The sequence below is a fragment of the Takifugu rubripes genome, chromosome 1 (genome assembly GCF_901000725.2).
Source record: "Takifugu rubripes chromosome 1, fTakRub1.2, whole genome shotgun sequence".
Taxonomy (NCBI): Eukaryota; Metazoa; Chordata; class Actinopteri; order Tetraodontiformes; family Tetraodontidae; genus Takifugu; species Takifugu rubripes.
The window spans coordinates 15,792,282-15,809,037 of record NC_042285.1 but is presented as its reverse complement, the minus strand read 5'-3'; the positions used below and the strand labels follow the sequence as shown (position 1 = coordinate 15,809,037).

The 16,756-nt window shown below is 42.3% G+C and overlaps 1 protein-coding gene across 2 annotated transcripts in view; it reads left to right on the top strand.

Moving 5' to 3' along the window:
- The first annotated feature begins 469 nt into the window (after positions 1-469).
- Positions 470-16,756, top strand: part of klf12b (Kruppel like factor 12b) — a 31,613-nt gene continuing 15,326 nt past the window's right edge. The window contains exons 1-2 of one of the 2 annotated variants that reach the window (XM_003961611.3): positions 470-645; positions 13,033-13,115. In XM_003961611.3, coding sequence (XP_003961660.2) covers positions 552-645; positions 13,033-13,115 — 177 coding nt within the window. In that variant the 5' untranslated portion in view covers positions 470-551. Of the gene's footprint in view, positions 646-672; positions 903-13,032; positions 13,116-16,756 lie in introns of those variants that run through there. The other variant, XM_011606869.2, reaches the window with a different exon arrangement.

Genomic DNA, 16,756 nt, shown 5'->3' with positions numbered 1-16,756 from the left:
GTGAGTCTGTCTGTCTGTGTATCAAACCGCCCATCAGTCTGTTGTGTTGCAACTAGTAATTAGGTTTTTAAAATAATTAAATCTGCTATCAAATATTTTAAATGTAACAAAAATATTTCACTGAGTGGAACAATTAGGCCTAGGCAAAGTTTGGTTATAAAAATAGGAAATTATTTGAAATTTGGTTATTCAACCAACCACCATTCCATCAGTTCCATCAGATAAAATGTTTTACAAATTATTCCATAAAACAACAACGACAACAAAATAATCCTGCATTCAAACATTCTTTTTCATTGTATTTTGCTCAACTTGTTAATTCTATAAATACTTCCACAGTAACGGCTCATCCAGTTTAAGAGCAAAGTAGTTTTAATTAAAATCCCTTCACACTTTCCTGGCCGTACCCCTTTAAACGGGGAGGTGCTCCGGTGCTCACCCCCAGCCCGGTGCTCTCCGCTGTGCTCCGGGTGGGGTAGAGACTGAGTCCGGGCTGACTGAGAGCGGACGCGTCGGAAATCTCCCCGGAGGGGCCCCTTGTAATTCGATGCATGCTGTTAAAGCTTAGAGTATATTGTCTTCCCTTTGCTTATGAAGCCTCCACCCACCGGCCCACCCTACATTTAGCGGATCATGTGACTCGGGGTAAGTCATTTGCAAGTACAACAGTTCTCTGTGCGCTCCCATTCATTTCCTGAGAACTGCCTGAGCTGAGCAGCTGAGAGGCAGAAGGGGAGGGAGTTGCTGCTCACTCACTCACACACACTCACTCACACACATACATACACACACAAGCACAGTGAGAGGAGAGAAGAGGAAAGGGAGAGGAGGAGAGGAGACAGAGAGGACTGTAGAAAGGAAAACAGTCTTCTAGTTTCCCTGGCTCTGCAGCTTCTGACAAGGTCTGTTCTTTTTTACTCATCCTCTACCTCTGCTGCTGCTGCTGCTGTTGTGTGCTTCGCTTGTCACGTTGCCGGGCTTTGTGTTTGGTGCATCTCCTTCAGCTGTCATTTCTTTATCAGAGCAGATGACAGCTCAGATCACCTAAGGCATTGTGCGCGGTGTCAGTCAGCGGGGTATCGGTTTGGTCCCTTCATGGCAGCGGCTGGACGTGCAACAATCTCTTTTCAGTGTAAATTCCTAAACTGTCAAACTTATGACCGATGGTCATGAACGGCATCCTGACTTTACAGTAGTGCCACCAGTTACGAAGTCTGAACTGTTTTCTTTGTATGTGCTCATAAATCAACTTTAGAGCTCATCAACTGTTGAAGTATAATGCTGGCTGGGACAAACATGTGAACTGAGACTGCAATGAGTAACTCTGTAAGTGCTTCTCACTGGAAAAAAGTTTGCTGCTCGAATTTTGTGCATATCATTGGAGAGTTGGGTGTGCAATCGTGTGAAACGTTACTGTTTGTAGATGTATAAAAAAGCCTTGTTCTGCCCACTGTTTCCTACTATAGCAGCTTAGAGACAGAAACACCGCTGTTAGCAACGGGTTAAACATTAGGAGGCTCGGGTAGCGGAGGAAGGACGATGGTGTGTGCAGTGTGGGGGGTGGGAGTGTTGCAGGGGTGGTGTCTTAGATGTCATCAGCAGCGCTCTCACTTCCAGGGTAATAGTCATTGGTATTGATGGGTGGCTGTCACAGAGGAGGAGAGCCACCAGGTTGGGGAGAGTGGTTGGGGGTTGGCCCATGGCTGTTATTTTCAATTACAGGGGACTGGGGCAGAGCTGACAGCAAAGGCATTTGTACATCCAGCAAGGGGGAGGAGGGTGTGTTTAGTTGTGTATGTGTGTTAGGAGATGAGGGGAGGGCGGGGGGCATGAGAGAGAGCAGGAGGGAGGGAAAAGGGTGTTTGGGGGGGGCGGTTGAGTTGAGACTCTGGCCTCTGCTCCAGGGTTTGATGTGGAAACTGAGCACTGACCTCTGTGACTTTACCCTCGTGTTGCTGAGAGGCCCCGCTTTGCCTTTAACTGTATTACAGTGGTAATGAATTTTTGGCAAGTGGGGGATTCACCAAAAACTGACGGGGAGTGTGTGCGCGGACGAGACCCCCTACAGCGTCTGGATGTTCAGTGAGTCATAGAAGCGCTCATTGAAACTGTCACGAAAAACCATTTAGGAAGGGACATGAATTCTTGGTTTGAATCTCAAATGTGAAATATCCGTACACAATGTTTTTATGGCTTATGTGATATGGTTCAAGAAAGTTTAGAAAGAAACTTTAAGATTTTTTTTTCCATTTTATAATCAGTAGTTGGGTAACCATCAACAACATGATAACCTTCACGAGCACCAGTTTAGGAATTGATCACCATCCTGACTGAAAAGGCAGATAACGGTGTCCTGTACTCACTTGTGCTGTTCAGCCATCTGTTGCAGCTGGTAATGGTGAAATTATTTAGCTGTGTTGTGATCTGTGGCTTGTGATTCAATTGCAATCTTGCAGTGGCTTGACCGCCCACCCAAGACACGGTTCAGGGGCTTATGATAGAGATCAGCGCAGGAGGGTGGCGTACGTGGGGGGGACTCAATTAAAAAGCCAATCACCAGTGGATAGACTCTATCTGTCCATCACCAGTCCTCTCCACAGCATGCCAAATTATTTTGCAGGGTTCCCTCTTCCTACTCATCATCCGTCTCCTAAAATCACACAGATGTTCTATATGTTTGCAATTTAAATCCCCCAGGAACAAGTGGTATTGTCTCAATTGTGTACCGGTAGTCTATCAGCATGCTTGATGGCTGTTTTATTAGGCCATTTGTGATTTCAAATGACTCCAAATCAGCAGTGTTAACTGCTGCAATATTGACTATGCACCAGATAATTTATCCAACTCGCTGCTGTGGCGATTCATGTGATTAATTGCAGATAGACTGCACTGGACTCATTCAAGGCCTATACAGGTAAACCATGTTTAAGGGGCTTTGTGAATATCCTGTTGCCCCTGGCAGTGGAAAAGTTATCGCACCAAACCTGGGTTTTTTCATGCACACAAAAACACCCACAGACTCTTAACAAGCCTGTGGCCAAAGAGGCTTAAATAGACTGGTAACCGTGGAGGGATAACCACAAAAAAGACAGTCACTGCAGTCAAGTCAGATGTCTTGCACATGAGATAACATTAATGTAAAAAATAAAAGCAGCTACTACGAGTTGAAATCCCTGTGCTGTTATTTCATCGTGTCAGTAAATGATAAAATGTTCTCTCCCCTCACGATTCCTGTTGTGGATTCAACCTTTGACTTCAGTGTCCAACCAGCGTTTGTTTATCGAATTGGAGTTGAGGTTGTACATGGAGTAAGAGCATGTGTGTTTTTGTGACTGGGGGAATGAGACAGCAAGGGGTGGGGGAGAGAGAGAGAGAGAGAGAGAGCATGGAAAGTATTGTGTAACAGCTAGTGACTCTGGGGTTCATAATCCAAACAGATAGATCTACCATCTAACAAGAATAACTGCAATGGTTGAACACCAACGTCAGAGTAACCAAATTTATGTTTTAAGGATAGGAAAAACTGTCATCTAACAGCAAACAACCTTAAGGGAGGAAGAGTTCAAAGTGTCCAGGACATCGACCAATAATTTGTTTTTCTAGTAATGAAATCTCAGGGGTAGGCTTGTGAGGACCTACTGGAAATGACTCAACTATCCAAATTTTCCCCATGCTGATGATTAATTGAGATGTTTTGGGGGGAAAAAAAGAAAAGGTGTGTTATTTTAAAGCCCGTCATTCTCCACTTATGCCGAATTTAGTAAAATCAAGAAAGGAACACAAGAAAGGTTTAAAAAACGAGGAAAACTTGAGACCAAAGAGATCAAATCATTTCTTAAGCTTGTTTTTGCTTGGAAGAGTTTCCCTGTAACCAATCATTGGGACCCACCGTTGGAGCCTCACTGCAGATGGTTTCAGCAGACCTGTGTTTGGATGTTGCTTGCATCCCTGTGAGCTTTGTTTCCACTTGCACTGTAGGTCAACTGTTAAAAAAGGAAATTATTCATACACCATGTTGAATCCATTTGGGGGGATGCCCGTGGCATTCCAGGGCCTTTTTGGGTTTAACATAACCAAACATAGGTTGTGCTTTGTACTTCAACTCCTGTCCATTAGTTATTTCATCCAGGTGTGAGTACAGCATGGCAAAAGACAAATGAGTGAAGGCACAAGGAGTGTGAGTAATGGGGATAAACACAGCTGCTGGGTTTTACTATGGCGAGCTAAGTTAAACTAGAATCAAAAGCTGGCATCAGAAATAACTGCACCCATGTTTGATGAAAAGAGTGTTATTGTGTTGGAATGTTATTTTGTTTACGTGTACAGTGCAGGGGATGGGCTAAATTCAGATGTGTCAGCAGAAAATGAGGTTAAATGGGGTAGCACTTGAAAAAGGGGGTCGTGTTCAGGTATCCCCTCATGCTTGTGTGTACAATCATTGTATAACATCTAGGTCGATCTTTGAAAGACCATATGGGGGCACATGTGCTGTGATGCGTGCAGCAGACAAGTCATTGTGAGTTGTATGTACACGGTGCATATGTTGGGGGAAGGGGGGTCACTCACACACATCCAGTATTCAGTATTACATGTCGTAAGGGAAGCTCCTCTCTCTCTCTCTCTCTCTCACACACATACACACACACGCACACACACACACACACACACACACACACACACACACACACACACACACACACACACACACACACACACAATGATAGAGCCTAGGGGGATATAAGGCAGTAGCCAACTCAAAGAATACCCCATTAGGGCTGAAGTGTACTGTGCTATCATTCCTAAGGGAGAGGAAGCAAAGGCAGAGAGTGTGTGGGTGGTTGATAGTGGTGGCGTTGCTGGGGCGGATGCAGGTTATAGTGGGATATCAATCTACGACATCCTACCTTACTCTTGTGACAATAAATGAGTCCAGCTTCTCGTTCTTAGCCTTTGGAGCAGAACATAGAGAAATGATGGAGCCTTTCCTTGAGAAAATCTGTAAAATCTTTGACTTTCTTATTTTGTGGGCTTTTATTCCGAGTACAGTGCACTCACACTAAATTCATCAAAATAAAACTAGAAAGGGTTTTTATTCACCTTAAATCACACAGAAAACTGTTCCACAGTTTTTCTGACAACACTGCTGACAGTTTGTGGTGATTCTTATGTGCAGAAGTGTGGTTGCATCAACCTAAAACCATGCTGTTACAGTAAATAAGAGCTGACAATAGAATACATATTCTCGTTACTTTTCTCACCATCATGTACACATATTCTGTTTTCCAATCTCTGTGATCTATTGGTATTGAAATGGAATAATTGCAGTTTGATTGAGCCAGTCTCGCTCGATGTTGCTCAGGATCAGCGTCCCTTCCTTTAATGCAAGTAATTTTTTTGTGTCACAGGCTATTTTAGATGCACTGTCATTGACCCCAGTTCATTGCCCAGGAAGTACACACGCCTGTGTGCAGTGTGTGTGTGCATGTGTGTCGCTTTATCTGTGAAGACTGTGCGGCAGAGGTCCCTGGATCCTTTGAAATATGCATGTCTCATAGGCGCACTCTATAACAGGTGCATGGTTCACTCATAGTCTCCCTCTGACCAGCCCTCACATACCATATTTGTTGTATTCTCTCCCATGATTTAATCGAAAAGATCCTCAATTGAACACAAACCGTCGCCAATGGTGTTGCAAATTGCTTTGACTTCTAAGTCAGAGCTTACTCGGGTAATGTCACCTCATTTTAGCACTGTCACGGTCTCAATATATTTTGCCACTTCTGTGCTGCATTTGACTCACATGATGCAAGAGGATGTCAGACTACTGTTTACCTCTCTCGAGAGCACTGTGGAGGCCTGTGTATGCGCTTGCGTGCCTGCGTGCATGTGTGTACATGTGTCGATTTGTAAACTGTAGGTGTGTGTGGGTGGCATTTTGTGTTGAATGGGCATCTTTATTCTTCTTTCAAGGGCACAGCTGCAATGGTATGAGACAGATGTGCACGCCTCTCCCTGTGTGTTTCTGTGTGTTCGTCTGAGACGTGTGGTACGCCGTGGGTGACGCCATAGTGTTTATGTGTGATAGCCATATTGTATCAGAGGAGGAAGTAAGCCTTAAATGCTGCAACGTGCCAGACAGAAATGCAGACTGATCAGTAAACAGCTCATCTTTTCACTCTGAGTGTGAGTTTTCAGAATTAGTAATTTCTTCAGCCTGCAGTTTCACAGCTGGAGGTGGGGAGATTTTACAGAGGAAAAACAGATCAGATTTTTAAAAACAAATCATTGTTAGGGAGTTTTATTTTGGTATATCGATTTGAAATCTTTTGAGTTTAGTATTTTAGTGATCTTACCTGTTACCTTTTTAAATAAGTATCACTTGACTGACCTTCGAGGCAGCATGACAGATTTAAAAAAATAAAATAAAAATCATCTCTAGCATGTGTTTGTATGTCCTCCCACTTGTGAAGGCAGTGCGCTTGAGCTGCATCTGGCAATCTCATCCCAGATTACTGACACAGGATCCCCCTGCCCCTGGCAGAAATAGCAAGGACAAAAAGCAATCTACCAGACTATGGGAACATGCACAGGCCTCCTTGTGTGGGTTCATGTGTATATTTAAGAAATACACATAGGTATTTGGGTTTTAGTGGAAAAGGCTAGCATTTGCTTTCAAAAATACAAATAAGCCAGAGCACACTCACTGTTTGCCTTCTTACTTGATCAACTGCTGATTAACTTTATTCCATCTGAGGGTTTTCCCCTCAGGTTTCTGACAATCATTTTCCAAAAGGAAAGTAATATTTGACTAATTTTTATTTGTCTTATTATTATATTATTATTGTTTGAGGCAGTAGTTATTGTGCCACAGAGTGTGATGTTTAAAAAGGCAACATGGCTCAGTGTAACAGGAAGCCCAGTCAGTCTTGTTTGTCACATCAAATACAACAACAACTGAAGCCTGGAGAAAATCAGACAAATAGAGGTTGACATTCAGTTTAAATTGATGGAACCTGATAAGCTACATGTTTGTCTGTATGTGCCAGAGATGACAACACCCAACATATGAGATCCTGTCTTCGCTGACGAAGAAAGCTGTTTTTCCTCAGTGGAAATGATTTATTCCCACTGGAAATGGCACGGTATTTTGAGGTAAAGTATATCACTTGAACACCGTTCCAGGAGGGATGCTGCAGCCTTCAGGGAGCTTTTTTCATTTTAAATTCACTGAACATAAACTGTAGCGTGCTACCTTTATGCTTGTTAGATCTTTTACACATACTTGCTTCTGAGTTCAACGAGGCAGCAGCAGCCTGCTCTATTGAGCTCCGTTCAAAAATGTCCCGATAATGTTAAAAAGACTTAGCGCTCACCGCCAAGGAAACGCTGCTTATGAAATGGAAACTCTGAGACCAATCACAGAGAGCCAAGAATGATTTCAAAAAGCTGACCACCTCAGTACACTCTCAGCACATGAGTAAAGTCTGGGGCACTGGTAGATTTTCTGTTTAGCATACATCCATTGTTAATGATACGGACTGAGGGTTGTCATGTTTGAGAACATGAGGTCACCAGAAAACGAAGACTACCTTAAATGGAAGAAGATGATTGTGGACATTATAAAAAAGTGAACTAAATTTGATTTCAGCTGATAAAGAAATAACAATTACTAGATTAACCAAATGCTGTTTTAACCCCCTGATCTTTACCACTATTTTGAACAGCGTTTCATGTCTGACCCACATACAGATTTTTAATCATTGTATTTTCTTGCCTGCATTTTTAAAATCTGTCTCAGACAGGATGGCTGGAGTTTAAGAGTTTTGCTCTTTCATCCTCCCAAACTATGAAGCCAGAACTCCCAGCTGACCTTCAGCTACTATTTATTTAGATGGTAATCAATTAAAAAGTCAGTTAAAAGCTAAAGAAAGTAAATCAGCTTTTTTGTTCCGAGGCCAGTGGTGGTGCCTGTCAGTTTGGACTGTAGCTGTTTTATAGCTGTAGCAATACACTAAATCAGGCTACAGGTTGTTTTATATAGATTTTTTGTATAGAAATACAGTAAATAACTGTCAGTCTGTCTGTCTTTTAAGCTCATATGTAATTTATGTGTTCTGGCTGTGATGTGAGAACTGATGTCTGAAGGTGGGAGCTTCATGCCTGTTGAACCTTTAACCCCCACCAGGCTGTTATTTGCCTGGATGCAGTTACTCTTAAGTAGTAACTCTGCAGGGAACTTGAATGAGCTCTCAAGACCAGAATGAAGCCAACAAGATGAGGTCATGAATAGGTTTAACATGAAGCAGGTCAAAGCTTAGAATGAAAATCAGCTGCTGCTCTGTTGCGTCTACACTGAGCGAGTCTGTTGCTTCTAAGGTCTACAGACGTATCTTCCTGCCAGCTCTCTTTTCCTCTTCCCTAACATTTCTGTTACCGATCTTCTGAAGAAATTGCAAGCATGGTCAAATATTTTTTTGCTTCTGTTTGAGTGACCAAAAAGACAGGAAGTGGAAGAGCATTACTGGGCAGCTGCACAGTTTGCTGCCTATCAGGCCACTGTTTCATACTGGATGTCCAAGGGCACAGAAGAGGGAAGTGCAGTGAGGCAGGGGCTGTGGTCCACAATACAGGCCAAAAGCAGGAAGTGCCTGTTTCACATCACCTGCAGCCCTGTCCTTTTTAGAAGTGGTGTTCCTTCTAGTTCTAGTTCCATATTTAATAGACCTTTTTCAATCAAAAATTGTAAAAGATGTTATTAGCGGGTCTCTGTTACCCTCCATTCTTTTTTGGTAGAAGACCAGGTGGGGGTGGGGGTGTGTTGGCATTCTTGCACTGTGTGCTTTGCGCTTGACCGGGTCTTGGCTGGGATCCATATCCCCTCTTTACCCTCTCTCGCTTTTCTGACACCCCCCCCCCCCCCTCTTCCTCCCCACTGAACACCACCCACCCTCCATTCTCTGTTGGTTGCAGCCCAGCTACTGCCAGCAAACACCCTGCGCTCTTCACAAGACCCCACACCCTCCCTCCTCTTCATATCACCGTCCTCAACAGTTCCGTATGTTCAACCTGTATTCCTGTGCAGTGTGAGCGCCATGGCAGCAGCTTCCGGTCCCTTTGACACATATCTGACGGGTGGTGTGGGAGACATGAGGGAAGAAGGTTGTTGAAGTTCTAACTTTAGTTAAATACCAGATGCGTTTTACTGCTCAGAAAACTGTGCTCAGATACTCACATGATGGTTGATTTCAATCCGCCAGAGAAAAATCTGTGATTGTTATGAAAGGAAAAATATGTTGGAAAAGAGTAATGTTCGTGGCACACATGTCTTTACCTTTATAACTTCAAACAAGGAAGTGATATTCACTACAAGTGCCTTGACATTTGATGACCTCTATATTTGGTGACACACGCATGAAACTTTATATGGGTTGTACACAATAAGACTGTTAGGATTCTAAAGGTGCACAATGTGATCTTGCATGGTTTCATTTTTGTCTCAATTGTTAGCATCTCCACATGATCTCCTACCTGCCTGTCCCCTGAATACACTGGCACAATCAAAATAAACAACACCAGGGGGACAGGCGGTGCACCAAATCATAACAGACCATCTTCCAGCCAATCACGGACAAGCGTGCGCGTGCAGCTCCAGGGGAACTGGGTAGCACGAGTAGATACTCGGATGGTGCCGTGAACAACATCTACTGGCTCAACTCGATATATTTTGGAAAATGACTGAGGCATGAAAAAGTATGAATATATGGCGAGGAGAAGAGAATTTTACATTGGGGAATAGATTCAAAGGTGGCATGAACTCTGCTGGCAGAAGGGCTGCCTCTCCAATGCACAGGTGGATAAGTTCTTACTGGACAGGTAGGTAAAATCAACAAGCTCAGGAATCTTAGTGTCATTAGCGTAGCACAGGTCCAATTTTGATAATGGCGTTAATGGCAATTGCGTAAACATTAAAGGGAGGGGCTAGTTTGCTCTGTTTTGTTTTGTATTTACCGTTAACGTCAAAGAAAGTGACTTCATGCAAGGTTGCATACTGTCTTCTGAAGGTTTTTGTTTTTAAAAAAGGTGTTTTTTAGAATTTGTGGTGTGGTTCAAGTTGATTTCTGAATTTGGCTGAATGGGCCTTGCTGGTAGGATACTTAAGAACTTTAAAAAACAAAATTACAAACCATACATTACCAAAATATACAGTTCTAATAATTACACTTTAATGTGTACCAATAAATACCAGTTAAATTTGCAAGGAAATTTAAGATATTAGTATTTTAAAAAACTACGAACTTGAAAAAAATGTTTGACCCTACAATAGATTTTTTGTATAATGAATAGAAATCCATTAATTCCATTTTTATTTATGTCCAGAATAAATAATAATGAATAACCACATTAGAATTTTTGTGAACAAGCACAAGGTTACTCGGTTCATCCATAAATCATACTCAAAGCACGCGGCACATTTACAGTAATTGAAATGCGCTCAGTATTTTAGTTACATTACAAACAAATGACACAGGTCAGCTGTGTGGTTATCAGAGTTGTTTGGAGTGTTCAATTCAATATTAAATCAGCACTTTATTGTTGATTTACATTTATTTTTTGTGTTTTATTGTGGTCATTTATCAACTGTTCAAATGCTTGTTCATGCTTCCACCGTTTGGTCAAATGTGTCTGAACATTTAAGATGTCACATGTTGCTGAGGTATATTTCAGGTCTGAAGATTATTCATATATTAATCAAGCTAGCTTGGTTGGGGTTGGTATATTCCTCCTCTAGAGCTACCAGCCACAGCAGCAGGCAGCTGATAGGTGAACCTGCAGAGATGGTGGATCTGAGGCCACTGAGGAGGTTGTGTGGTGGCCATCACTTCGCACTTTAAAATGCATTAATGGACACATGCAAGCACAAATAAAAAACAGAGTGCTGGCCTGAATGTTCACCCTTGTCCCTTTACCCTTTTTTAAGGGGATTTGTGGGGATGGGAGGGCCAGTCGGTGAGAGAGAAATGAGATTCTTCAACACTCCTCTGCCGTTCTCTTTCTCTCCAACTCCCCCACACACCTGGGATGGCCATTTCATTTCAGAGTACAGCAAATGGAAAGGTGATCTTAATCTACCCTGTTTGCCTGTAACTCCCTTCCTCTCTCCATCTCCCACACACAGTTTTCGCTGCTGATGGACAGAGCGCTGCTGGTTGCCAATTGCAGACACAAAGGTTTTGTACTCGGAAAAACACTTTTCCCCCCCCCCAAATTCTCTCTTTTGTTTTATTGAAGTTTTTTTGAGTGATTGGCAGCCTCTGGAAATACCATTTGACAATGTATTTCAGCCTCTTCAGCATGCTATGCAGTTTGGTTCCATTAGCTCGTTACTCAGTGTTGGGTCTCTCTCACTGCTGTCAGTGCTTTAATCATTGCAGTCACAAGCCAAGCTATACAATGACTATTGATTTCCTTTGAATAGCCTGGTGCAAACCAGTTCATTAGGAAGGTGAAGACAAACCACTGAATTAACTGGACTGTGGACACATTGGGAAAGATTGTTGTTTTCGCACAATATTCTGGTGCCATGCTGGGCAAAATTTAAATAAATACATTTTTTTAACCAACAGAAATGTCTTAGTTCAGCAATGTAAAGGCAAGAAAGTTTCGGCTGACTTTTTAAAAACAAAAACAACAACACTTCCAGCTTAAAATAATGTACTTCCTTCTAAGATGGGGAAAATTTAAAAATGGAACGGTGAAGAAGAGCAAAACTCACCTTTTGTCTCATTTGGTTCACTCTTTTCTTCACTTTAGCTCATGGCTTTAGGCTGGGCTGAGGCTGCAGCTCCACCCGCCCAGTCGTTACTATGGCAACCCTATCTGGGCCTACCAAGACCTGAAGCCGAAGGACATCCTGGACAACAATACAATAGCAGCACAGCCAGCGTACCTGAGGGACTTAGACCTGAGAGGCGAGATCTGGGGGGGTTGTAGATTGAGTAAATCCTCCCACTTTCTCTACCTCCCTCACACACAAACTCAGTCAGGATTAATCTTTTGCTTGAAAGGAACTGGAACAATGTGTGGGATTGAGCAATTCCACCTTTTTTTTAAATGAATGAATAAACAGAAACAGTGCTGACCAAATTTTTAGCAATCTTAAGTGGATTTACTGGTAAACACAACATTATGATTACAGAATGAGCCCCAAAAAATATACATTTTGGTCAGTTTGGAATACATATTATATCATGCTGGCTCTTTTTTTCTTTTTCTTAAATCCCTGCACCTGAACGGTGAGGGTGGTTCCACTGCCAATTAAGACAATTGGGCCACACACCCTGCTGCTGGTGCCATCGATGTACAGCAGAATGCACTTACATGTGGTTCTGCTAAAGTAATAGGAGGGTTACCTCAGGTTTGCTTCAGCGGAGAGATACCGGACAGCGTTGCTGTCAGTGGTTTCATCTGAGTGTCTCTTTAAAGACACAGCGCGGTGCTGAGGAGCTCTGTATTACTGCCCCCTTTCCAATATCACACAGGCAGCCACAAGGAGGATGTGCTTATGCATGTGACTGCGGGAGACTATGCATAATATTGTGGTCTTATTTGTATTTCCAGTTTGAAATAATATCCAAAAAATGCCTTTAATACCCTGAGAGGAAACATTGTCTGGGTGTTGGTGTTGAGAAACTGTATCTGAAAGCAAACGTTTGTATTCTATTGTAGTGTTAAGAGGATTTTAATCAACGTCACAAAGTGTAATTAGCCCTGCAGGGGTACACCAAGCAATTGGAAGTCTTTATTATGTGAAAAAGAGAGTGCTGCTGTACACCACACAATTCGTGAGGCCACACAATTCGTGTTTGTTTATCTACGACAAAGCTTCTACGACAGGTTTGAGACTTAGCAATGGGTGCATTTAAAATGTTTATTTCTCAGTGGGTCAACAGTGCTGTTGCTTGGCTTTGAGTGTGGAACCTGCTTAGTCATTCTAAAACTCCCATCTTATACCTCTTCTGTGTCCATTCACAGGCAGCCTAAGAAACAGGATGTTAATGCTTGACGGAATGCCTGCAGTCCGAGTCAAAGCTGAGCCACTGGAATCGGAACAAGGGGTAAGAGAGCAGTTCCCCCCTCGACAATTCTTTCTTTTTTTCTTGCTTTCCTTGCTGTTGTTCCTTCGCTCAGCAATGGGCTGATAATCACTCCCAGGCCTATGCAAGTGTGCACAAGAGGAGCGGTGCATGGTGCTAAGTAGGAAAGGGGAAGAGCTAAGAAAAGAAGGGGAGCTACAGCTGGAACAGGAATGCAGCGGGGTGTTTTCGGGGAGGTGACTGGGGCCAGCACACAGCCTGTGCTGGCTGAGGGTGATTATGCAGATGTTATTGCTCCTCCAGGGATGGAGGCCACCTGGGAACCAAAGTTTTAGACATCCTGCTAGTTCCTGTGCCTTTACATTTCTGAATTTCCTGGTCATGCTCTTGCAGTCTACTTGGTCATGGGGCCAAGAATTCATCCATCTTTGATGAATGTTAAAACCACCGTCTTAGCTATGCATTTTTCTGTATTTATTACAGAGAAGCTAAGTGTCCCTAATGTTCTAACACTTTCCATCTCATTTATGAGAAATACCTTTAATTACTCAGTGCATATGGATGATATATGGAATAATAGGTGAGCAAAACTGAAAGGTTGTCATGGCCCTCACTGTGCTCATTGGTCGTAGATGGAAATGAAATGGTCTTGTTATGGAGAAGCTGTTGCTAGGTTACAAGGGCTTTGTGGCACTGCCGCAGCTGTGTGTACAGCAGGTACATAGCCCTTTTTTTTAAAAAATTGTGAAGAATTAAAGTCCAGTTGTCATTGATTTCTAGCCACAGTCTATCAACAATACACTGAACCCCAGAGCCACAATAATCACTACTGGGGGAATGCTTGAAGAAACAGTAAAATACCTGCTCAGATCTCAGGAATATCTCCATGTCTTAAAAGAGCAGGGGGCTAATTTCTAGGTGTCCTTCTCAATGAGGCTACCCAAAACCCAGGGCTTTGAACCATTCTCCATGAGCATAGTGGTGTCAGTCACAGACACAGGATGTGAGCACCACAGCCCACACATGCTTTGAAGTGCACTGAGATCCAATCTCAACTGAACAGACTATATTTCCCTTTAGAGGGCAGACGCAGACAGACAGGCAGTTTAGCCTGCTGCAGAAATGTGGTCTTCATTTGAGTGGCGGGGGGCCAAAGTCTTGCTGGAAATGGTCTGCCTCGTTAGACAATTCACCCACAAGGGACTGGAAAATCTGCCCTGCTAACCAGTATCCCCTAATAAAGACAACGGCATGTGGACGGAGGTAGCACAGAACGGTTGGACATGTCTTTATGTGTGTCAGCGCGTGTGACTCTGTGTAGGTTCGACTGCGTTTATGTGTTTGTATTAGTCAAACTGAAAGTGTGGGTGGCTTCACATTTCCATCTGCACCGGTTTAGATGTGTCTCAGAGTCTAACCAGGATGCAGATTGTGTGTTTTTTTTCGTAAAGCTGAGCTGTATTGATTTGACCTTTAGACAACTGTTCCCATGTATTTGGGAGCACAGACTCTTCATCAACTTTGCACCTGATTCATGATTCTCTTCACCCCGCAAACAAACAAATACGAATGTGATCTTATTGTGTAAGAATGGAATAAACACTTTTGGGAAAAACAACATCCTAAACACTTACTCATATAAATCAACGAATAACTTTTGTATTCACCCCCCAAAGTAACTTTTCATGACCTCGTTCAGAATAATGACACATTCAGTCGACGTAAGATTAAATGATCTTGACGTTGAAAAACAACTTCAGCTTTCCTGTGCTATGAATTTATCCCAATAAATAAATAATGAGTTGGCAAAAAAAACAACCCAACAAATCAGATGTGCGGACATGTGAATTCTGAAGCCTCAGACGGAGGTAACGGAAACTTATATCTTGAATACACCGGGGCTGAGATGGCTCTTATCAGGCTTCCTTCAGAAGCACGTCTTCTCTGATCTTCTATTTCTAATTGGAAATCTGTAATGAGTCATTCGGTTGTTCATGTCACTTATGCTGTCAACAATTAGATGCTTGATTGTGTCGACACTGAACACAAGCTCGTGCAACTGTTGTTTTGTGATGACTCGTTCATCAGCATTTTTTTTTGGCATGAGATTATTTTCCATTAAGCCACTTTGATCTATTCAGTCTCCTGCTGACAGGTGAATCAGATGTACAAACCTGGGTTGAGGGTATCACAATAAATATAAAGCACAGGCAGAAATGTTCCATCATATGTGTTGCAATACAGGAAAGCACAAAGCCAACAAAGTCAAAAACAGCTAATTAGTGGAAGGTAGCTGTTTGCACTTTTATAAAAACCATGTGTGTCAACCATGTTCAGACTGTTAGAAATAAGCACTGAGTTTACACGTGTGGTTGGAATTATCATCATGTCAGGATGTAGGAAAACAAATGTCTATTCTGGAGAGGTGCAGTATCACCTGAGGAACTAATTTTCCAAAACACTCACATTCTCTTCATTAGGTCTAATGACTTTAAGGCCTTGAAGCAGCGTAGCTTTGGGCAGCCTGAGGAAGATAACGTAAAGAGAGTATAATAAATGCAGAACAACTGTGTGCAGAATGGTGATAGCCTAAAGGTTAGTCAATGAGGAAGCTGACACAGTGGACGACAAGAACATTTGACACCTAATCACATAGGCGTGCATGCAGTTATCTCTTTTTTTATTATGATCCATTGTTCCTTATGAATGCAACACCTCATCTGTGGATGTGCTGTGAACAGCCCTCAACAAGCTTTCACACATGTTCCACTGGTTTTGTCCCTCCACCTTTTGATTTTGCTGAAACTGGGAGTTTGAGGGGAAATTTTTTCCCCAACTTTTTATTATTTCATGCCAAGATTGATTGTCAATTCAAAGCTACCAATCATTTAGCCAGGCCCGTTCAGACCCAGAAGAAAAATCTTCAAAACATAACCCGCTGCTGCCAAAATTGTTACTCTTTGAATGTTGCCGTAGGCCTCTCGGTTGCTTTTCTAACCAGATTTTTACATTTGTGTTCCAGTTTCAGCTTTTAAACTACCGGTATGTCAGTAATTGCCATTTATTTTGTCACTTCATGACATTTGTTGGTGCAGTATTTCCTTGTGTATCATATTCCTTGGAAACCTTTAACATGTATCTCCTGACTGCTATTTATGACACCGAGCTCCACCACCTTCCTTGTAAAGTCATTAGGGCTCACGTCCTTCATGTTTGATTAAGCTCTTAGGAAAATCACTCAGTAACAGAACTGCGTTTACTTTAAGGTTGATTAATCACACACAGTCGTACTAATATATATATATAACATATATAACATTTGAAAGAGATTTCCTGGTCACTATTATGCTCTCACGGAAAAGACAAAGTGTAAACAAATTATAGTTAATCTTGTGCTTTTCATTCTGTTTTCTTTTAAACAACCAAATTCTAAGCTAAAAATTCCTAATGGAGTAGGAAAATTAGATAAACGATATTGACTGTAATACCGTGATCTCCGGGGGCAGCTCATTTATCACCAAGATGACATACATTAACCTATGTGTTACTGACGTGATTATCTAAGCCGTAACACAATCCACTTTGTACATTTTTCACACAACTTTTTTTTTCTTCTTCTTTTTCTTGACTTTTTGGGGTTACTGGGAGGGTGCTGGAGCTGC